Source organism: Chelonia mydas, chromosome 10, assembly GCF_015237465.2.
Source record: "Chelonia mydas isolate rCheMyd1 chromosome 10, rCheMyd1.pri.v2, whole genome shotgun sequence".
Lineage (NCBI taxonomy): Eukaryota > Metazoa > Chordata > Testudines > Cheloniidae > Chelonia > Chelonia mydas.
The window spans coordinates 79,449,258-79,468,253 of record NC_051250.2 but is presented as its reverse complement, the minus strand read 5'-3'; the positions used below and the strand labels follow the sequence as shown (position 1 = coordinate 79,468,253).

The 18,996-nt window shown below is 39.4% G+C and overlaps 1 protein-coding gene across 8 annotated transcripts in view; it reads right to left on the bottom strand.

The window, feature by feature from the left end:
- MAP2K5 (mitogen-activated protein kinase kinase 5) overlaps window positions 1-18,996 on the bottom strand; it is a 195,167-nt gene that overhangs the window by 70,363 nt on the left and 105,808 nt on the right. For all 8 annotated transcript variants that reach the window (XR_005226960.2, XM_037910006.2, XM_037910005.2 and 5 more), the window contains one exon: window positions 878-907. Coding sequence is in view for 7 of the 8 variants with exons in the window: in XM_037910006.2 (XP_037765934.1) it covers window positions 878-907 (30 nt within the window). In the remaining variant the exon portion in view is untranslated. The remainder of the gene's footprint in view (window positions 1-877; window positions 908-18,996) is intronic.

Below are 18,996 nucleotides of genomic sequence, written 5' to 3'. Positions count from 1 at the left end.
TCTGTACAGACCAAAATACTTAGAAAACAGTGATCATAAAACATATCAAACCATAAAAAAAATTCAAATAATTAATTGTATCCCCTGAACTTTTCCATTTGCTTTCCCCCAGAAAGAGGAATAATTTTAAGAATGGTACCACAGCTTTTTACTTTGGATTTTGTCATTCATCTTGCAAGAATATTTTAGAGTTCAGAACTATCTGAATTGGCCATTATTTTTGGAGACTCATGATTTTTAGGAATAAGCATACAGGTAAAAGCCAAATTCTCCACAGATGGCATTTTTCAAAAACACTCAGAACGGATCTTATTCTGCCCTCCCTGAAGTTCATGGGAGTTTTACCATGGACTTCAATGGGAGCAGAATCAGGCCAATGCAGAGTTTGAAAATTGCACCTGGTATGTAAAATATTGGCATTTTATTAGACCCTATTAAGTGAGAACATTAGGAAAAAAACCAAACCAAATATATCATCCCACATCATATTTTTAATTCCTGAGGGTCTTAAACCATTTTGACAAAATTCATAATCTGAATTAAAAATTAAAAGAAAGAGGAGCTACCTCTATCTTATTATCAGAGTATTATCACAGTAATTAAAAAATCCTTTAATCTCACAATAAAACAATCCTCATCCTCATCATAATCTCTTCCATCCGCCCAAGGGAAAAAAGAAATAGCATTTGAAAAAAAAAAAGAAAAAGAAAAAAAATCAACAGAGATATACTTCTAAATGACTCCTTAAAGATATCACTTTTCAATTTAACAGGACAGATTTATTTGTATGTGGCTCAAATGTTCACAGTTGCTCTCTGCACCTTCATACATAGGAATGAATGTCACAGTGGCAAGCAGCAGTAATGAACAATCTTACCTGAGGATATGGAAACCTCCCAAGAGCAAGCTGGGAAAGAAAATAATATTTGTCTAGTTATATAGATTTGCATGGAGGGCATATTTTCTTAAAGAGAGAAAAGTACTTATCTCTCACTATTGTACAAATTGCAAAAAATATATGTGAGCAAAAATAATCCTGAGAACACAGTAAGAGCTGTATTTAGAATGGAGTTATTCACAACAATTTATGCTTCATTTACAAACAAAATTAAGGCTTTGTTATAAAGTATGCACACTTTTCATTTTGACTTAGTCAACAAAAACATGTCTATACCTCCAGGTACCATGTGCCATGTCCCAGTTTTCTATGAGCTCCTTAAATGAAACCATCGAGTCTCAGTAGTGAGGCAAATGACACTGAATTTTACTAATTATATCTGCAATGCATGGGTATCCACACAGCTTTCACTAAATTCCCTAAATCCTGGTTTAGCACACACTGGGTTCAGGGTAAAATGTGGGTTGGATCAGAGGTCAGTCTCCTCCTTGGTTGTTTCAAAGTCTTTGGCCAGGAACTTTGGGGGAAGGGAGAGAGCATGGAATCCACAACATCACACACTGTATTTTCTTTAATTCTATTTTAGGTTATATACAAAATAGAGTTGACATATTGCCAAAAATTGTTTTTAAATGGTAATTAATATATTACTACAGCACCTGCTAATGCGGGTACAGGGTAAGGTCGATTATTTCCAAGATAGATTCCTATTTTGTCTCTGGTTGGTATCTCAGCCTTACAGTACTTTTGTTAAACCACACTTTTTCAAAAAGTCATTTTGGTCATTTTTAAATGATCAGACAAGATGGGATCTGTAATAACCAGCAGCTGTTCTTCTTGTGCCACTGACTCACCATATAACCATGGGCAAGATACTAGAGCTTTTTAGTTCACACATAAAGGCCAAAACCGGCAGTCCATTGCCTCTACTCAGGCAAATACCTCATGAGGGGACAACACGAGCTGTGCTTAAGCATATCACAGGGTCTGACACAAAACAGGTATAATACAAGCATTGTTGAGAAGCTTAATTAGGTCCGTAAAACTTGAAATGCTCAGGGGAAAAAGCACTGTAGAAGCAATATTACCAATTCTGAGCAGACAAGGTCTTGAGGCATTTGTGTAAAAGGCAAATGTGACAGGCCACAAAAAAGGAAAGTGAGCTTTTTTTGTGATCAAGAGAGAGAGAAACTTTGCTGCATTTAGTTATGATCAGTAATGAATTTCTACAGACATGCAAAGATAATGAGCAGGGGCCTACCAAGTTCAAGGCCATGAAAAATGCATCACGGACCGTGAAATGTGGTCTCCCCCCTTGAAATCTGTGTAATATAGGGTAAAAGTACACAAAAGACCAGATTGCATGGAGGAGACCAGAGTTTCTCAAATTGGGTGTCCTGACCCAGAAGGGAGTTGCAGGGGGGGTCGCAAGGTTATTTTAGGGGGGGTCACGGTATTGCCATCCTTACTTCTGCCCTGCCTTCAGAGCTGGGCAGCCGGAGAGCAGCGGCTGTTGACCGGGTGCCCACTCTGCAGGCAGCAGGTCAGAAGTAAGGGTGGCAGTAACATGCCACGCCATCCTTACTTCTGTGCTGCTGCTGGTAGCCGCTCTGCCTTCAGAGCTGGGCTCCCAGCCAGCAGCCGCCGCTCTCCAGCTGCCCAGCTCTGAAAGCAGCGCAGAAATAAGCGTAGCAGTATCACAACCCCCTCAATAACCTTGCACACCCCCACAACTCCTTTTTGAGTCAGGACCCCTATAATTGTAACACTGTGAAAGTTCAGATTTAAATAGCTGAAATCATGAAATTTACAATTTTAAAAATCCTATGACCGTGAAATTGACCAAAATGGACCCTGAATTTGGTAGGGCCCTAATCATGAGCTATAAAAGGGCTACTAACTATGTACAGTAACTTTTTTGTACATGTATTTATTATGTATGTTATGAGAGTTGCACATGATAATCTCCATGTGTCATCGGAAGGTTCACTCCAATCTCTTCTATAACCATATCAGTGGGAGTTTGCATAGTGATTGAGGAGGAGCTGTTATAGTTCATCATATCAATAAGTGTTGTTTAAGGCTCCCTACTAACACTGACATGACAAGACATGAGTGGCTCAGAAAAACAGTGGGCTATTGTTTCATTCACCATTCTCAGACTCTCATTCAGATTTTGTTTTAAACCGCAAAGGAAATTACCTCTCCAAAAATTAATGCTAAGGGCTTGATTTAAAAATCACAAAAGTGAGGAAATGAAAAATTAAGACCTCCACTGAGCCCTTAATTCACCATAGGAAAAGGGATTGTAGCAACCATAATATGTATCATTCCACCCTCGCCTCACTAAAATCCCTCCTACAAACTCACTTCTGCCATGTAGCCCCCAACACTAACCCCTACAATAAACTGTGCTAACTTCACACCAGAGGTGCAATACGGCAAAGAACCCTCCACCCTGTCCTCACCACCCTCTAAAGAGAAGAAATCTAAGCTAATGTCTTCCTCTGGGTCTCTTCTGTGTCTGTCTTTCTGTAAATTCTTTGGGGGCCAGAAACTGTCTTAATTTTTATTTCTGGATGCAGCACTGAGCTCAATGCTGCTGCTTAACAAAATACACTCATCATCAACAGCTCCAACAAGCAAAGGAAAATAAATGAGGTGAAGGCAGGAGGCTATGTCTCTTTATGTCATTTCTGTCTCCCTCACGGCCTTGAGCCTTCTTGGCTGGTCAAACCTGGTGAGGCAAGGCCCACTGTGAAGAACACAAGTACCTTCTCTCCTTAGAGCTGAGTGTATCACTCAGTGACATGATTAACTGCAGCAGGCCTAAGGACTGCGTATTACAGTTGGGCTAGCATAGAAACCTGCAAGTTTTAGGCACAATGGAGTGAGTGTAAGAGAAAGGAATCCTGAATGTTCTTACTTTTGTGGGTTTAATTATTACCATTATATATTATATTAACACAAACACACAAAACTATATCATCTCATGACACAGCAGGAGGAAACTCAGGGCTGAGTTCTATAGTCCTTACTCGGTACTTACATGGGCAAAACCCTCACTTACTTCAATCATGACTCCAAACTCTTCATTCGAGTCCCAGCTGCCAATCCCTTTCCCTAATCACTAACTCTAATGGGAGTTTTACCTACATGAGGACTGCGGGATCCGTCCCTAAATGTAGCAGAATAATTGTGGAACTAATTTTCTGTCAAACAAATAAAAAGAAGTAAAGGAGCTTTGAAAAGACATGAGAACATGAAGAATCAGTTTTTCAGAGGCTATAATCAATTAACAAAACAAAACAAAAAACCCTAAACAAAACAGATTTCCTCAGGTAAAGAACTTCACTGACAACTGCAAAACAATATAACAACAAAGCAGAATGTGACAGTTCTGCACCTCCTAGAACCATTATTGTGTTGATCTAGTCAGAGGGCTTTTCCCCCCCTAAGATTGTCAAGGTATTATAAATTAAGAAACTTACCAAAGAGTATGTAATCTTCCCTGAAACAGCCTGCAGATATGTCACTGTACTAAATGTGTTTCAGATTTAATGAAGCTTTAATGTCCTTTTTAATTTTGCCTGTTTCTATATCACCAGGGGTCGAGCAAGGCAATCAGCACTCAAGAGGGTGGTTTGGTTTAAAACTAGGAAAAACTCATTTGCTTATGAGTTGCACTGTATTTTCTTAATTAAATTTACTGAGTAAAATGGTTTAAGTTCAGCCAACCAATGACCTCTGGATGTAAATTTAGATTTATAAACAGGGTAACAGTTAAAGTAAAGGGAAAAAACAACCAAAAAAACAAACAAATTAGAGCTATACCAATAGGAGTTTTGTACCCTTTCTCTTCTTTACTAAAGTCATTTAAACATAAGCCACTTAAGCCCAACGAAAAATGCAAAAGATACCAAGTACAGAAGCAGAGGTAATCTATCAAAAAAAATGTCTCCCATCCTCTACTTTCACACAAGGGAATTCAGGAAGGGTTTCATTTAAAAAAAAAAATTCCTACTGGGTTTAAAACAAAACATTTTAAATCTGAACACTTAGGGTCAGGAAAGTGCTGAGTATTGTACATGGGCTTTGATATCATGGAGAGAGAGAGGAATGCTCAAACTCTATGGGCCTGATTCTCATTTGGAAGTATAAAGGCTCTTTAAAAAGTCAGTGTAAATTATATTGCCAGAGTGGTACAAAAGGGCTTTAGTATAAATGAGAATTAGACCCTGAAAGGATCTACCAGCCAGGAATTTGTTTTTAAACAATGCTATTCTACTGTTGTACTGTGAAACAACCACATGTTTCAGTCCCACTGCTTAATGATCTTCCACTACCCACATGCTGCTTACAAGTGTCAGAAAGCATCACATTTTACTTACATAGAAAAGTAGCATCCTAGAAAAATGTAAAATTTTAATCTTGCACTGTTATTAACCAAGGTTCTGGCCTTGCAAACTATCTAGTACTCCTGTGAGTAGTTCTTACACGAGTACTCCCATTGAGTTTCACAGAACTACTTCTGGGAACAATGGTTGCAGGATCAAGTTCTAAGTTAATAACTGATAATGTTACATATCAATAATCTCAAATGTCTAACTTATAACAGTAATAATAGCTTGAGATCCTGGGGTGATCAGCACCATACATGTTGCAAAATGTTTTACAACATCCAGGGGAAGATTTTCAAAAGCAGAAAAGGGTGTTATGCACTCTACTCTCATTGAAAGTCAGTAACAGTTGGATGTTTAGACCCCACAAGTGCTTTTGAAAATCTCTCCTGCCTAAGGTTTATAAAGGTTTTGTTTTGTTTTAAATACACAGAAAAACTGACCCAGTGAGAGCTTAAAGGACTTATCAAAGTCACCCAATAGACTCATCAGTTCTAGCGAACAAATATCTTGCTCTAACCACTACACAAAGTTGCTTCTTTCAAAAGTTAGGAATTGACACTTGATTAACAAGCTTACAAAGGGATGTGTTGCTAGTAAGAATTATTACTGTCATTGAGCAAGCGTGGAAGAACAATCCGCATCCTGTTCAGAAAGTACCAAAGAAGGAAGTTCAGAACATTTTTTTAGGACACTCAAGTTACAAAGTCTTCTACTTAGATTATTGTCTATGCTGTGCAAGTTGTTTTTAATTTACAGTTATACTGAAAAGCATGGGATGTTTTATTCTTAATTTAGACACATTCCATGTTTCCCAGCATAACTGCAAATTGAAAATAAGCACTTACAATATTGCTAGTGATCTAGCTGAAGGAGGACTTTATAGTCTGAAATGTTCTAAAATTTGTTCTTAATTACCTTGTGCACATTTTACACAATTAAATTTCCATCTAAGGATTTTGCATTTAGATTGTGCACTGCAGTTAAAGCCTCATTTTATGGAAAAGCAGCCTCCACTTCGGAACATTCAGACACAGGAAACTTTAAAAATCAGATTTAACTACTGGATTACATAAAATTCCCTAGGTGAGATTCCATTCCAAGACCAATTTATACATTCCTAGATAGATGGCTTAAAATCATCTGAATCTCTTCCAGTGAGGACCTTAATAAATATTAAATACCTCAAAAACTACTCTAAGATTTTTCTCTCTCTCTCATATCAATTTCACTGTCCTCTTATTGCACAGTAAAAAAAAAAAAAAAAAATCCAAAGGATATAACAGCAATTTACCAGTGTTAAAGTGCTTCTGAGGTTAAACTGACAACAAAGAAGAACAGAAACACAAAGCATCTTGAAGTAGGGTTTCAATTAAATGTGCAGGATTTAGTAATGCAGGACAAAGAAAAAGAGTTACAAATTAATTTAATTTTCTGCGTACAGTTTGCAGCTGCACTCCAAAGTGTCTGGGGCTTAAGAACAAAGCCTTGAAAGGCCTCAGAGTAAGGAAAGCTTCAATTTTTAATGTATAACGCCATTAGTTGATAACTTGTGGAATCTGCGACCCCTGCGGAGGGGCATAAGTGCGAGTAACAGAGACTGATGAAGTGACATATTTGTTCATGTCTAGAACTATGAGGAAGAAGCTTATTACTAACACCATCAGCCCCAACAGAAATATGCCCTAATAACCTTTGAGACATTTCCTGGTTCAACATCTCTCTCTATAAAATATATTAAAAAGCCAAACTTAATTCACCTTAATTAAGGATAATTAGTTTCACTTTTGCTTTTTTAAAACATGAACTATAGAAAATGAATTGCAAATTAAAGATCACCTCTAAATTGCATATTTCTTCCGATCTGCAGATCCTCAGAATTATATCTGATTTTATATATAAGGTTCTGCAAAGGTGCTGATTCAGAACAGTGTTACTTCTTATCCTTCTGTGTCTCACCTACAGAAATTATTGTTCTCCTTTATCCTTAAGGCTACACATACCTCAGTCCCCAATCCTGTAAACATGTGCACAACTCACATGGGTAGTCCATAGAAGTCCATGAGACTGCTCATGTGAATAAAATTACATGGGTAAAATTACTCATCTGCCAGGTGGGTGTTTTAACCATGGCAACACAGGGTCATTCTCATTCTCTCTGGCGCAAAGACTATTTAAGCATTGATCCACATTGGAACCGTCTTTGGGCCAGAGAGACAGAAAGGGAATAACCCCATAGTCCAGTGGTTAGGGCACCCACCTAGGAGATGGGAGACCCATGGTCCAGTTTTCCTGCTCCATCCACTCTTCCATTATTGATCCACAGAGCAACCGCTTCAACAAGAAAGTTTGAGGGGCCCCCACATCAGAATATCCCCTATCTCAGTGGTTAGAGCACTCTCCTGAGAGGTGGGAGACTCCTGGTTCAAATCCCTTCTCCCCCGCTGGGGGAGGAGGAACTGAACGTGAGTCTCCCACACCCCTGGCAAGTGCTCTGGGCTGAAAGGTCTAAGGTAGGCGGTCAGCACCATCACCACCACGTAAGGGACCTGGTTCGGTAGGCATACTCAAAGACTGCCTACCAGAGCGGGTGCCACACACAACATAGGCAGACCCCACACACAACGTGGGGCTCAGGTGCCAGTTAGGCATCAGTGTGCATGCTCAGAGGCAGGAACACAAGCACTCAGGGAACGTTTACTCTGAAAAATGTGGGCGCCAAGGAAGTTTAGACGCCTACTGGGGGAGTTTTGTGGATTGCAGTGAAACCAAAACCTGGGACTTAGGCAGCTAAACCCCAGAGGTTTAGGTCTTAAGTACCTTTGTAGATCTCACTAAGTGCTTAAGATTTTAAAATGTACTAGTCACAGGGACATAAAGCACAACTCTATACCACAGCAATTAATTAACAGCTTATAAGATATTAACAAGAATACAACACACGCTCCACTCTCATTCAAAACCTTTTGGCCCAGATTTCAAAGTCGGTTACGCTGGCACAAATCCATTGAAGTAATGGTGCTGCTCTGGATTTACATCAGCGTGAAGATCAGATTTTGGCTCACTGCATCCTCCATAGCAGACTTCCTCACTGCATCCTCCATAGTAATAACAACACAGCAAAGCAAACACAGCTGATAAATATCTCCAATATTTTGTTATTTTTAAAACTGAAGATTGGTTATCACAGCGGGTATTTCTATGAAGAGAAGGCCACATTAATATATATTTTATATATTACATATAGACACACACAGTGCTATTCCCATCTATCTATTCAGGGACCTAATTGTTTTATTTATTTCACTTCTACAAAGCTTGCCCACTGTGGCTTAGCGTTGAATGCTGAAAAACATGATACATTGAGGTCTCAACCTGGGCAAACTGTACCTAAACTTACACTTTATTGCAGCTTAGTTCACAATCTTCACCTAATATAGGGTTACATCCCAGTGCAGCAAGCGGATAAATCATCCTAGAATATTACTCTGGCTAAGTTTAGCTGTGAGTGGAGCATATGTGCTTCCAAGTCACTGAAGCAAAGGCCCATAAAATACACTAATTACTGGAAGTTATGGTCACTGAGTGATTGATAGCGCTCTGCAAGGCAACTTCCCCATTTTCAGCTATTCTGACGGGCCTCAACCGCCACAGAGCAATTATTAATTCATGACCCAACCCTCAGGCACTGATACCTTTACTTCTAATTCTGCTACCACAAAACTACTGTTATGGCTGGACACTGTCTTTCTTCATCCTGATGGCTGGGTAAAGATGATAAAAGTGGAACCCGTGTCGACTGGTGTTGTTTAGATACACTACCCAAAAACAGCAAAGAAAAATAGCCAATTTTTTGTTCAGTTTTTTTGATGCCAGTTTCTAAAATGTTTTGCTTTGCACAAATCTAATAAAATATGCCTAAACAATGTATTTTGCAGAATTAAGAACAAATTTACTTTAAGTTATTATGAGGCAAATCCTGCTCATCTTACCCATAACTAGTCCCCATGACTTCATATGGACTACTTGCATGAGAAAGGCAATAAGTGATCGCCTGTTGTATGAGCAAGATACCCTAATACCATTCTTTAACACAGTCGTTCTCAACCAGGGGTACATGTACCCCTGTGGGGTACTCAGAGGTCTTCCAGGGGTACATTAACTCATCTTGATATTTGCATACTTTTACAACAGGCTACATAGATAGCACTAACGAAGACAGTACAAACTAAAATTTTATAGGCAATGATTTGTTTATACTGCTCTGCATACTATACACTGAAATGTAGGTACAATATTTATATTCCAATTAATCTATTTTATAATTATATGGTAAAAATGAGAAAGTAAGCACTTTTTCAGTAATAGTGTGCTGTGACACTTTTGTATTTTTATGTCTGATTTTGTAAGTTTTTAAGTGAGGTGAAACTTGGGGGTACACAAGACAAATCAGACTCTTGAAAGAGGTACAGTAGTCTGGAAAGGTAGAGACACACTGCTTTTAAAATAACTTGGGAAAGCTCATTTAAAAAAAAAGGATATGTGCCATTTCTTTTTGAGTTGCCTGCGTAGACAGTTCCTACTGGATGGGTGTCTGCTTCTCAAAAACATCACTGCAACTATTAACAGTCAGGTTAAAAACTCAGGATCCAATTCCGCTCTCAGTTACAATGTGAAAAGAAAAAACAAAAAGTGGTATGGAAACTGAATTACCCTCTCACCCCTAGAGCTGGTCCCATTAAGTTAAGGTCCTGGCACATAGGCGAGGTAATGCTGGGAACCCTGCACTGCCAAAGACCAGGCTGTATCTCTTCTGTGGGCAAACAGAGAATTTCAGTCTCCTGGGTTTTTAATCCAGCATTTTTCAGAAGCACTAAATTCACTTCAAAATATTTTTTTAAAATCTCCAGCTCTGTGTATATTATCATTATTATGGAGTGATTTGCAGCTACTAAAGTAACAATCCGTCACATTCAAGCATTACTGGGTACTTGGGTAGTTGGTTATAGAAGTAACGGTGATCTTTATTAGTTTAAAGGGATGCAGTAAGAAAAAAAGTTAAAGCAATTTAAAACACATCATACTGTATCTACTGAAATGTGCTCAGATCCATCTAATGTGTTCAATTAATTTAACAATTACTCGCTTCCTCAATGTAAGAGTTAAGAAATAATACTCTTGTAACATGTTTATTTACTGCTGACCTGGTGTCTTCCGGTAGCAGGTGGTCTTAATGACTACAGCGATATCAGCCGGCACCGGCCTGATCCATACTCTCCAGTTTAAACCTTTATTTCTTTTTTAGAGGACTCTAATAAAACTCATTTTTGGTTGTAACAATGGGTTGGGCTGCAAATTGAGAGACGAGGCCTCAGCGCGGAGGCAAATTATTCCAAAATTAAATTGAATTTGCTTTTGACAGAATTTAGAACACTGTGAATTTTCTTTGGACAGTTTGTGTACATTTCTTTTTGACACTCTGAATTTACAGGCCTGAGATAAGAAGATAAGAACAGCCACACTGGGTCAGACCAATGGTCCATCTAGCCCAGGATCCTGTCTTCCCTCAGTGGCCAATGCCAGGCATTTCAGAAGGAATGGACAAAACAGGCAATTATTCAGTGATCCATCCCCTGTGCCACTCCCAGCTTCTGGTAGTCAGAGGCTAGCGATGCCCAGAGCATGTGGCTGCATCCCTGACCATCTTGGCTAATAGCCATCCTCCATGAACTTACCTTATCTAATTTTTTTTTTAACCCAGTTGTAATTTTGGCCTTCACAACATCCACTGAAACAAGTTCTGCAGGTTGACGATGCGTTTTGTGAAGAAGTACTTCCTTTTGTTTGCTTTTAACTTGCTGCCTATTAACTTCATCAGGTGACCCCTAGTTCTTGTGTTATGTAAAAAGGTAAGTAACACTTCCCTATTCCTCCAAACCATTCATGATTTTATAGACCTCTATCATATCCCGCCTTCGTGGTCAGTTTTCCAAGCTGAAAAGTCCCAGGTTAAGCCTCTTCAATATTTTCTTTTATAATACAGAAAATGTGTAGGTAGTTTTCATAAATTTTTTTTAAACTGGATTCCATGTTCATAATGATCTGCATTATATGGATACAATGCAGAATTCCAGAAAGTTGCAGGGATAGTACATATTGTGACAAAGCTCCTCTACCTTGGTGGGTCTTGCGCTTATTGGCGGATTTGCTTGCCTCAGAAATTGATGGCAACCCTCAGTTTGGCCGTTTTAGTGAACCCACAGTCCAGGTCAACTTCTCCTGTGTCTGACCGGGAGTAGGGAGGTTTGAGAGGAACCCGGGCCTGCCCTCTACTCCGGGTTCCAGCCCAGAGCCCTGTGGAATGCAGCTGTCTAGAGTGCCTCCTGGAACAGCTGTGTGACAGCTACAACTCCCTGGGCTACTTCCCCATGGCATCCTCCCAACACCTTCTTTATCCTCACCATAGGACCTTTCTCCTGGTGTCTGATAATGCTTGTACTCCTCAATCCTCCAACAGTCTACATTCTCACTCTCAACTCCTAGCACCTCTTGCTCCCAGCTCCTCACACGCGCACCACAAACTGAAGTGAGCTCCTTTTTAAACCCAGGTGCCCTGATTAGCCTGCCTTAATTGATTCTAGCAGCTTCTTGATTGGCTGCAGGTGTTCTAATCAGCCTGTCTGTCTTGTTTCCAGAAGGTTCCTGATTGTTCTGGAACCTTCCTTGTAACCTTACCCAGGGACAAGGGACCTGCTTAACCTGGGGCTAATATATCTGCCTTCTATCACTTTCCTGTAGCCATCTGGCCCAACCCTGTCACAATATTAAGATTTACATACACTCTACCCTTGAAGTAGGGCAGGAAGACACAAGCATGTAACACTTCTACTTCATGCTCCACCCTCACTATCACCTAACTTTTTGGTGCAATTTAGCATGTGGGTTATCTTCAAATCCAGAAGTGATCAAGGCTCTGGTTATACAATGTCCATTGTCCACCTATCTCCAATGGCCTGTTAGAATAGTTGTTATGTATAAGAATGCTCTTGCTGCCTTCCCTAGGGCTACATTCACAGGATCAAGTGGTGAAGAATTCTCTGTGGTGGTCTGTGGCTTTGGAACTTGCTTCTCCTGATGGGATTATCTAAGTCTGCATTTGGGGACTTTTAGAATGTGGTTTTAATTTGTCTTAAGTGCAGGGTTTTCAGTTACGTGACTTTTGCTGTTCAATGGGCAAAGAGAACATTTATGGGTTACTAGTTTAGGGCAACAGTAAGTCCTTTAAAAATGTGTTGTAATGGGGTCCAGATACCATGGTGATGGACAGCTAAGAAATCCTGGTAATCAAGTAAATCTTAAGTGCTCTAGAAATTTGTGTCTGGATTTTGCACATTAGGATTGGCATGTGGATTTGCATGTCAATGTGTTTAAGACTCTCACAAAAAATGCAGCCCAAAGCTTCACATTGCAACACACTCTTGGGACATGCTGCAAGTGTCAGAAAAACCACTATGGTTCTAGAATCAACATAACAGAACCTGTAGTGTAACCCCAGAGGATATAAACAGCTGCCAGGAGGCTTTCAGGTCTCTTCCCCTCTCCCATTAAACATATATATTTACTATAAAAAAAGAAGCATGAACTGTACAATAACTTAAAATTCTGTCGCAAATTCTCAAAAGTCAGGACATTTCCAGTCAAGACTGCCTCTCTATCCTAAACATCTCCTGTTTGGCCCGCTATTTTGATATACCTGGTATGTAAAATCATGTACGATTCTGAGGCCCTTGCTTTATACAGGGCTGAAATGTAATTCTCATTTGCCTTTTAAGCTTGACCTTGCCATCATCATAAGTGCCTATTTTAATTAATGTTCTTGCTGCTTCTGCTCTGTGCAGCCTTTTGACACCATGGATCATTCCATGCTCCTGGATTGCTTCCAGGAGTCATGCAGACATTCACGCTTACCTCTTGTCACAGTTCTGCACCTATCAAACTGCTCTCACTCAGTCTCCAGTGGCGGCTCTAATTCCACACCAAGACCCAGCTGTAAGGTATTCCACAAGCTTCAATTCTCAGTCCTCCCCTCTCTTCTACCTACTCATGATAAAATTGACCCCTGTGCAAAGGTACCACTTAGATCTTCAAAACAGGGTTGAAGTAGGATTTAAGTGGTGCTGGCCCTCTACCCAGGGATGAATTTGACTCATAATACCAGCTAAGAATCCAGCTCATAATCTCTAAATGTAACCTTAACCACTTCTACATTGACAATATTCAACTGAACACACATTTTGAATTCTTTACACAGATTACTCCTTGTCAACTCCCTTGCCGTGTTCTGACTATGTACACTTGTGACTTTGTGTCAGCTTCCTACATCTCAAAGATAGAAGTGTTCCTCTTGCTCAAAAGGGAGTATCCTCAATCAGAACTTCATTCTCTTCTAGCACTTCTGCAGACTCACACCTTCTATTTGCCTCTGCTACTTAGAAGCTTGGTATTATCCTTGACCCTAAAGTCTCATCTTTCCACATCTACATCTGCAATCTCCCTGTCACCACCTCTGTGTTATTTGCCCAAGTACTGTACGCTCAAGAGTCAGTATAAAAAATCCCTCACCATTGCCTGAACGCTGCATGTTAAGTAATTTTAGTTTGTTTATCTGGAAAAACATGCATGTGTGCCTGAAATACATATATGCTGCACACACATGCACTGGAGAGTTAATGCTGAGTTAGGGTGTCCATGTATTGAGGTACATGCATAATTACTGAAAACACAAAATAACCTAATAATCTGCAACATCTCTTAAAACTCCATGTTAACTTGACCGCCACACACAATTACTAAGTCCCTCAAGCTCTAGTAAATGCACAAATAAAAGAACACAGACACAAATTACTGTAGATGATCAAAGGAAGGTTCTATTTTACAGGATTGCAAACCATATTTTTATCATTATTACTGATGTGCAAGAGCATCTCTTTCCTGTAGGGGATAACACTGATAAGCTTAGCAGAAGTGATTTTTTAAGGTGGGGCTAGAAAGAAAAAGATAGAAAGAAATGCTGCTTTTGTGAACCAAGAATGGAAGAGTGTTGAGACTGAGAAGGATACAAAGGAAGATGTGAAATGGGAAGCACACCTTTAGAGTATATGGAAAGTCAAATCACCCACGTTCAAATCCCAGCTCCAACTCTCACTCACTCTATAGCTTGGACAAATCATTTCACCTTTTTGTGCCTCAGTTTATGATGATAAACAATCAACACTTGTTTTTGTATATACAATATAGGCCCTAATCCACAAACTGGATCTGCTAACATGGACCGCTGTGCTTGTGTGTTGCCCCAATCAATAGGTTCTATGCTCATGAATCTGATTACAAGATCAGGATTTATAATTTTAAATTATTCGGGTCAGTGACCTAGTTATTTTACACATCTGTAAGGTGCCTAGTACACTGTTGGCATTACACAATCAAATAATGATGCTAATAAAAAGTGCCCCATCTGTAAAATAGGGTCAATAATACTTACCTACCTCGGAGGAGCATTTGGGTATTAGTTAACAGTTTGTACGGTGTCTTGTAAATATTAAGTCAGATATAAGTACTAGGTATTATATGCAGAAAAATCAAGCTTTAGAAACAAAAACCTCAGCTTCCACGTATTTCCCCTTAAACTTATTAATTACTGCATATTACGGACTAATACACTGCAAAGCACACCTTCAAGTCTTTTTGCATTGTAACACAACTAAAAAGCATCTTAAGACAAGAGTGCTCGTTATTAAAAAACAACAAAATATGTTGTTTTATTTTCAACTTTATTGATGTTTTATTTTTGTTAGGTAGTGCTAATGTTCACTTTCAGACAGTAACCCTGTAAACTATGCTTGGAATTGTATTAATTAGAGATTAAAAAGAGCTATTAGATCATTCAAACTATCCTTCTCCATGTGCCAGGCACAGTTCTCTGAAAAACACTGATTGCAAACTGCACTTCAACGTAGCCCTAGCTACCTGGAATACATTTTATGACTGAGTTATAAACCCCAGAAAAACAGTGTTTATAATGAAAGTGCTGACACAGTCTTCAGTGTAGTGACAGCAACGCCACTGGTTTAAATTGAACTTGCTTTATCAACCAAAAAGCACTGAAATAAAACTACAGCTAAAAACCTCATGAAAACATACGAACTATTTGCTATGAAATATCTGAAAAGAGGTTTATGGATAACACCCCGAATTAATGCACCCTTTTAAAAGAAAAAAATACAAACGCCACAAAAATAGCAAATGATGTTTCCTTTCCTCTGGAAAGAGAGAGACCGATCCTGTGAGATGCTAACTGCTCTCAACCCCATTTATTTCAATGGGAATTGAGGGTGGTCGGCATCTAACAAGATGGAGCTCATCAAGGTTAACTTGTTCCATTTGCCTACTCTTTAACCTTAGCCAGCAGACTTCTTGGTCAGCGTTCTTAAACTTTAAAAGTAACCAGTTTCTCATTACCCACAGCACGGTAGCAAAGAAATTTAATGTATTTTTGAGGTTTAGATTAAATAAAATTAGAAGACTGTAACAACTGAGTTGAATCATCACACATCAAACCAGATCTCGGTATCTTGGTCCAATATATTATTTCTTGTCAATCAATGTGCTCTAACTGCTAGAGTGCCGGCATAAGAGTTTGGATATTTAAAAAAAAAAGTGAGTTGAGACAATTTTAAAATCCTAGAATAAACTCTAACTGCCCTCTCTGCTTTATCAGACGGAGCCTGGAATACTGTACCACCAATCCCCATGTCAACAGACAGTGTTACTTTAATGACAGTGACCTTGCGTGGCTCTTTGAGCTTCTTCTTCACCTTTCTTGAGACATTTTTCTAAGCCACTGTCCTTGCTCTCATCATTTAACACATCACTCAAATCATTCCAATAAAACAGCGATCATGTTGAAGAGAGGTCTCAGAGGACCAGATGACATACCAATTAACAAAGAACACAGAGCCAAATTGTTCCGTGCATCTGACACACTGAAGGAGAGAAGAGCAGTTTGAAAAGGCTTGCGGGGAAAGAGTAAATATAGACCCAAAATGTCCCCCTAATATTGGCTGATATGATATAAAAATCAGTATTACAAAGAGAAGCTGTAAATTGGCTTCTAATAATCCTTTACACAAAATCACAGGTTAAATAAAATTCAGTATCTAAGGCCTTGTCTACAATGCCACTTTACAGCGCTGAAACTTTCTCACTCAGAGGTGTGAAAAAACGCCCCCCTGAGCAATGCAAGTTTCAGAGTGGCAGTGTAGACAGTGCACCAGCGCTCAGAACCATGCTCCCAGTGCTGGTAGCTATTCCCCTCGTAGGGGTGTGTTTTTTACAGCACTGGGAGAGCTGTGACTACACAGCCATGGTAGGGCGCTGCCACAGCAGTGCTTTAATGTTGGTAGTGAAGACATACCGTTAGTCTACCAAGAAATTATTCATATTTTAGAGCCTGTTGGTGCTGTTATGAGCTGGGTGAAACCTTGCTATGGGTTGACTTAAAACCCCATTGAGAACAGTTGGTGTGAACTAACCCTTCAATTAACATAACCGTAAGCACAAGCCCCCACGTGAACCTGCTCAGGAGCTTTTGGCGGAGTATTGTTTTGGGTAGGGGGTACGTGTGTGTGGAAACAGAGAATACACACAAACTGAGGTCAGACTGAAGGAGCAGACGAAAGCATGATGGTTGAGCCTGCAAGAAACCTGGGAAAAGGTTTTGGGGTCAGGGATGAAGATTAAAAGAGTGCTCTTGGTACTGTGAGCAAAATAAGCTGTTTCCTGCTAACTGATTCCCTCTGTGTACAGAAACACAAGACTTTGTACATTCTTTGTAAATAAACTGAACTGCATCAAAGAAATACCTACCACTAATATCTACTCCCAACTGGAACACCCAGGGCCTGACATTTTGACTAGTTGCTCGGGTTGAAAAGGGCCAACCCTGGACTCTTCTCCATGGGCACACATCACTGTATATCCTTCGCACTCAGTGAATGACCTGGTAAATACACGCTGTGGATGATTTACATCAGAACAGAACTGAACCAAAAGTCTACCCTGGTCAAATATGAATGCATTACAATTTCACTTTAGCCCCCCATTGACTAAACTCACTTACAGAGACTGCGGTGTGGTGACATGAATACATTTTGTTTTTCTCCCAAAATTCTGAGAGCGCTCCAGTGATGTAACCATTGACAATATTGGCTTCCAACTGCAGTAAATGAATTAACAGCACTGCATCCCTTGTGACCCATTAGCGTATATCATTATTGTATATTCAGAGTTAGTTTTAATCAGTCTTGGAAAAAAGATTGACAAGATTTGAATGCAATAATTCAAAGTTAAACAAGCAACGCATGATGCCCGTATTTTCAATCTGGTTAAGTTTAATCATGTATTTGACAACCAATATATATATATTTAATGAGGTAACATATGAATGTCTTGGTTAACTTCCAGTTCTCTATGGGTCAAATTCACCCAGATACAGAGGGCCAGCACAAAGACTGTTTCCCATTTAAGCCCTTTCTTGTGCTGGACTTCAGCACAAGTCTATGCACCACTGGCCATCTGTATAGGAGGGAATTTCACTCTAAATTAACATTATTTGACATCTACCAAAAGAGAATGGAATGACTGTAGGATTCAATTGTCTCTTCATTTGCATGTGAAAGAGTATACAAAGCCAGGACAAATCTTTCTGAGAGAAGGCCCAAGCATATCTTTGGCAGAAATTTTTTCTAGACACGTAGATGGAAACAATGTAATCCTTTTGGAAGTATATGACAACCTGGAGGTGTTGCTGATTCCCACAGAGGCTAGGAGTTTGAGATGACAGGTGGAAAGAAAGAAGAGAAAAGCAATGGTATGGTACCAATGATACAAGATAGGCAAAGAATACCAGGGATCTAACTAATGGTCTCTTGCCTTATATTACCCACAGGCCTGTGAGCCCCTTAAAAAGCATTGTATGCACACTTAAGTATGAGTATGACCTTTAGTTCGATTTTGTTAGATGATCACTCTGGGATACAAATGTAGGGTCTTCCAAACTTTTGCTTGTTTTACTCTTCCCGCATTCCTACTTAGCCTATATTAAAATGGGACACATTATTATACTAAGGTTGCCATCACTGTTGCTCCATGGGTGAGCCATTAGAAGTTCCTTTCATATGCTGTGGTCATATTGTCATCAGATAGTTCTCCCCACAAACTACTAATATATTTTTAAATATTCTAAGGTAGTAGAAAAGCATAAAAACAGTCAAACCTGATCTCTACCAGACTCCAATCAAGAGTCTTGGGTGATCCCAAACACAATGACTACTTCTGTTATAAGATCAGTCACCTTTCCCTTTTTCCTGGTTCAGGCCAAGCTGATTTCACTGGTCAGTTGCTCCTCAAATGATTGGCAGTTCTAGTTATCCTAAGCACTCAAGCTCCTCCGTTGTTTTCTACAACATAGGATGCCCACCTTTGTAAAGAACTAGGAGATTTATGTTTGAAGAACCTCAGATGAGTTCTAAGCAGAAATACCAGACTGCTTACACTTTCACTGGATCAGAAGTTACCTTACTGTGAATGAAAATTACCAATATCACATTTGTAGAACGTACCTATACCTCCCATTACAAT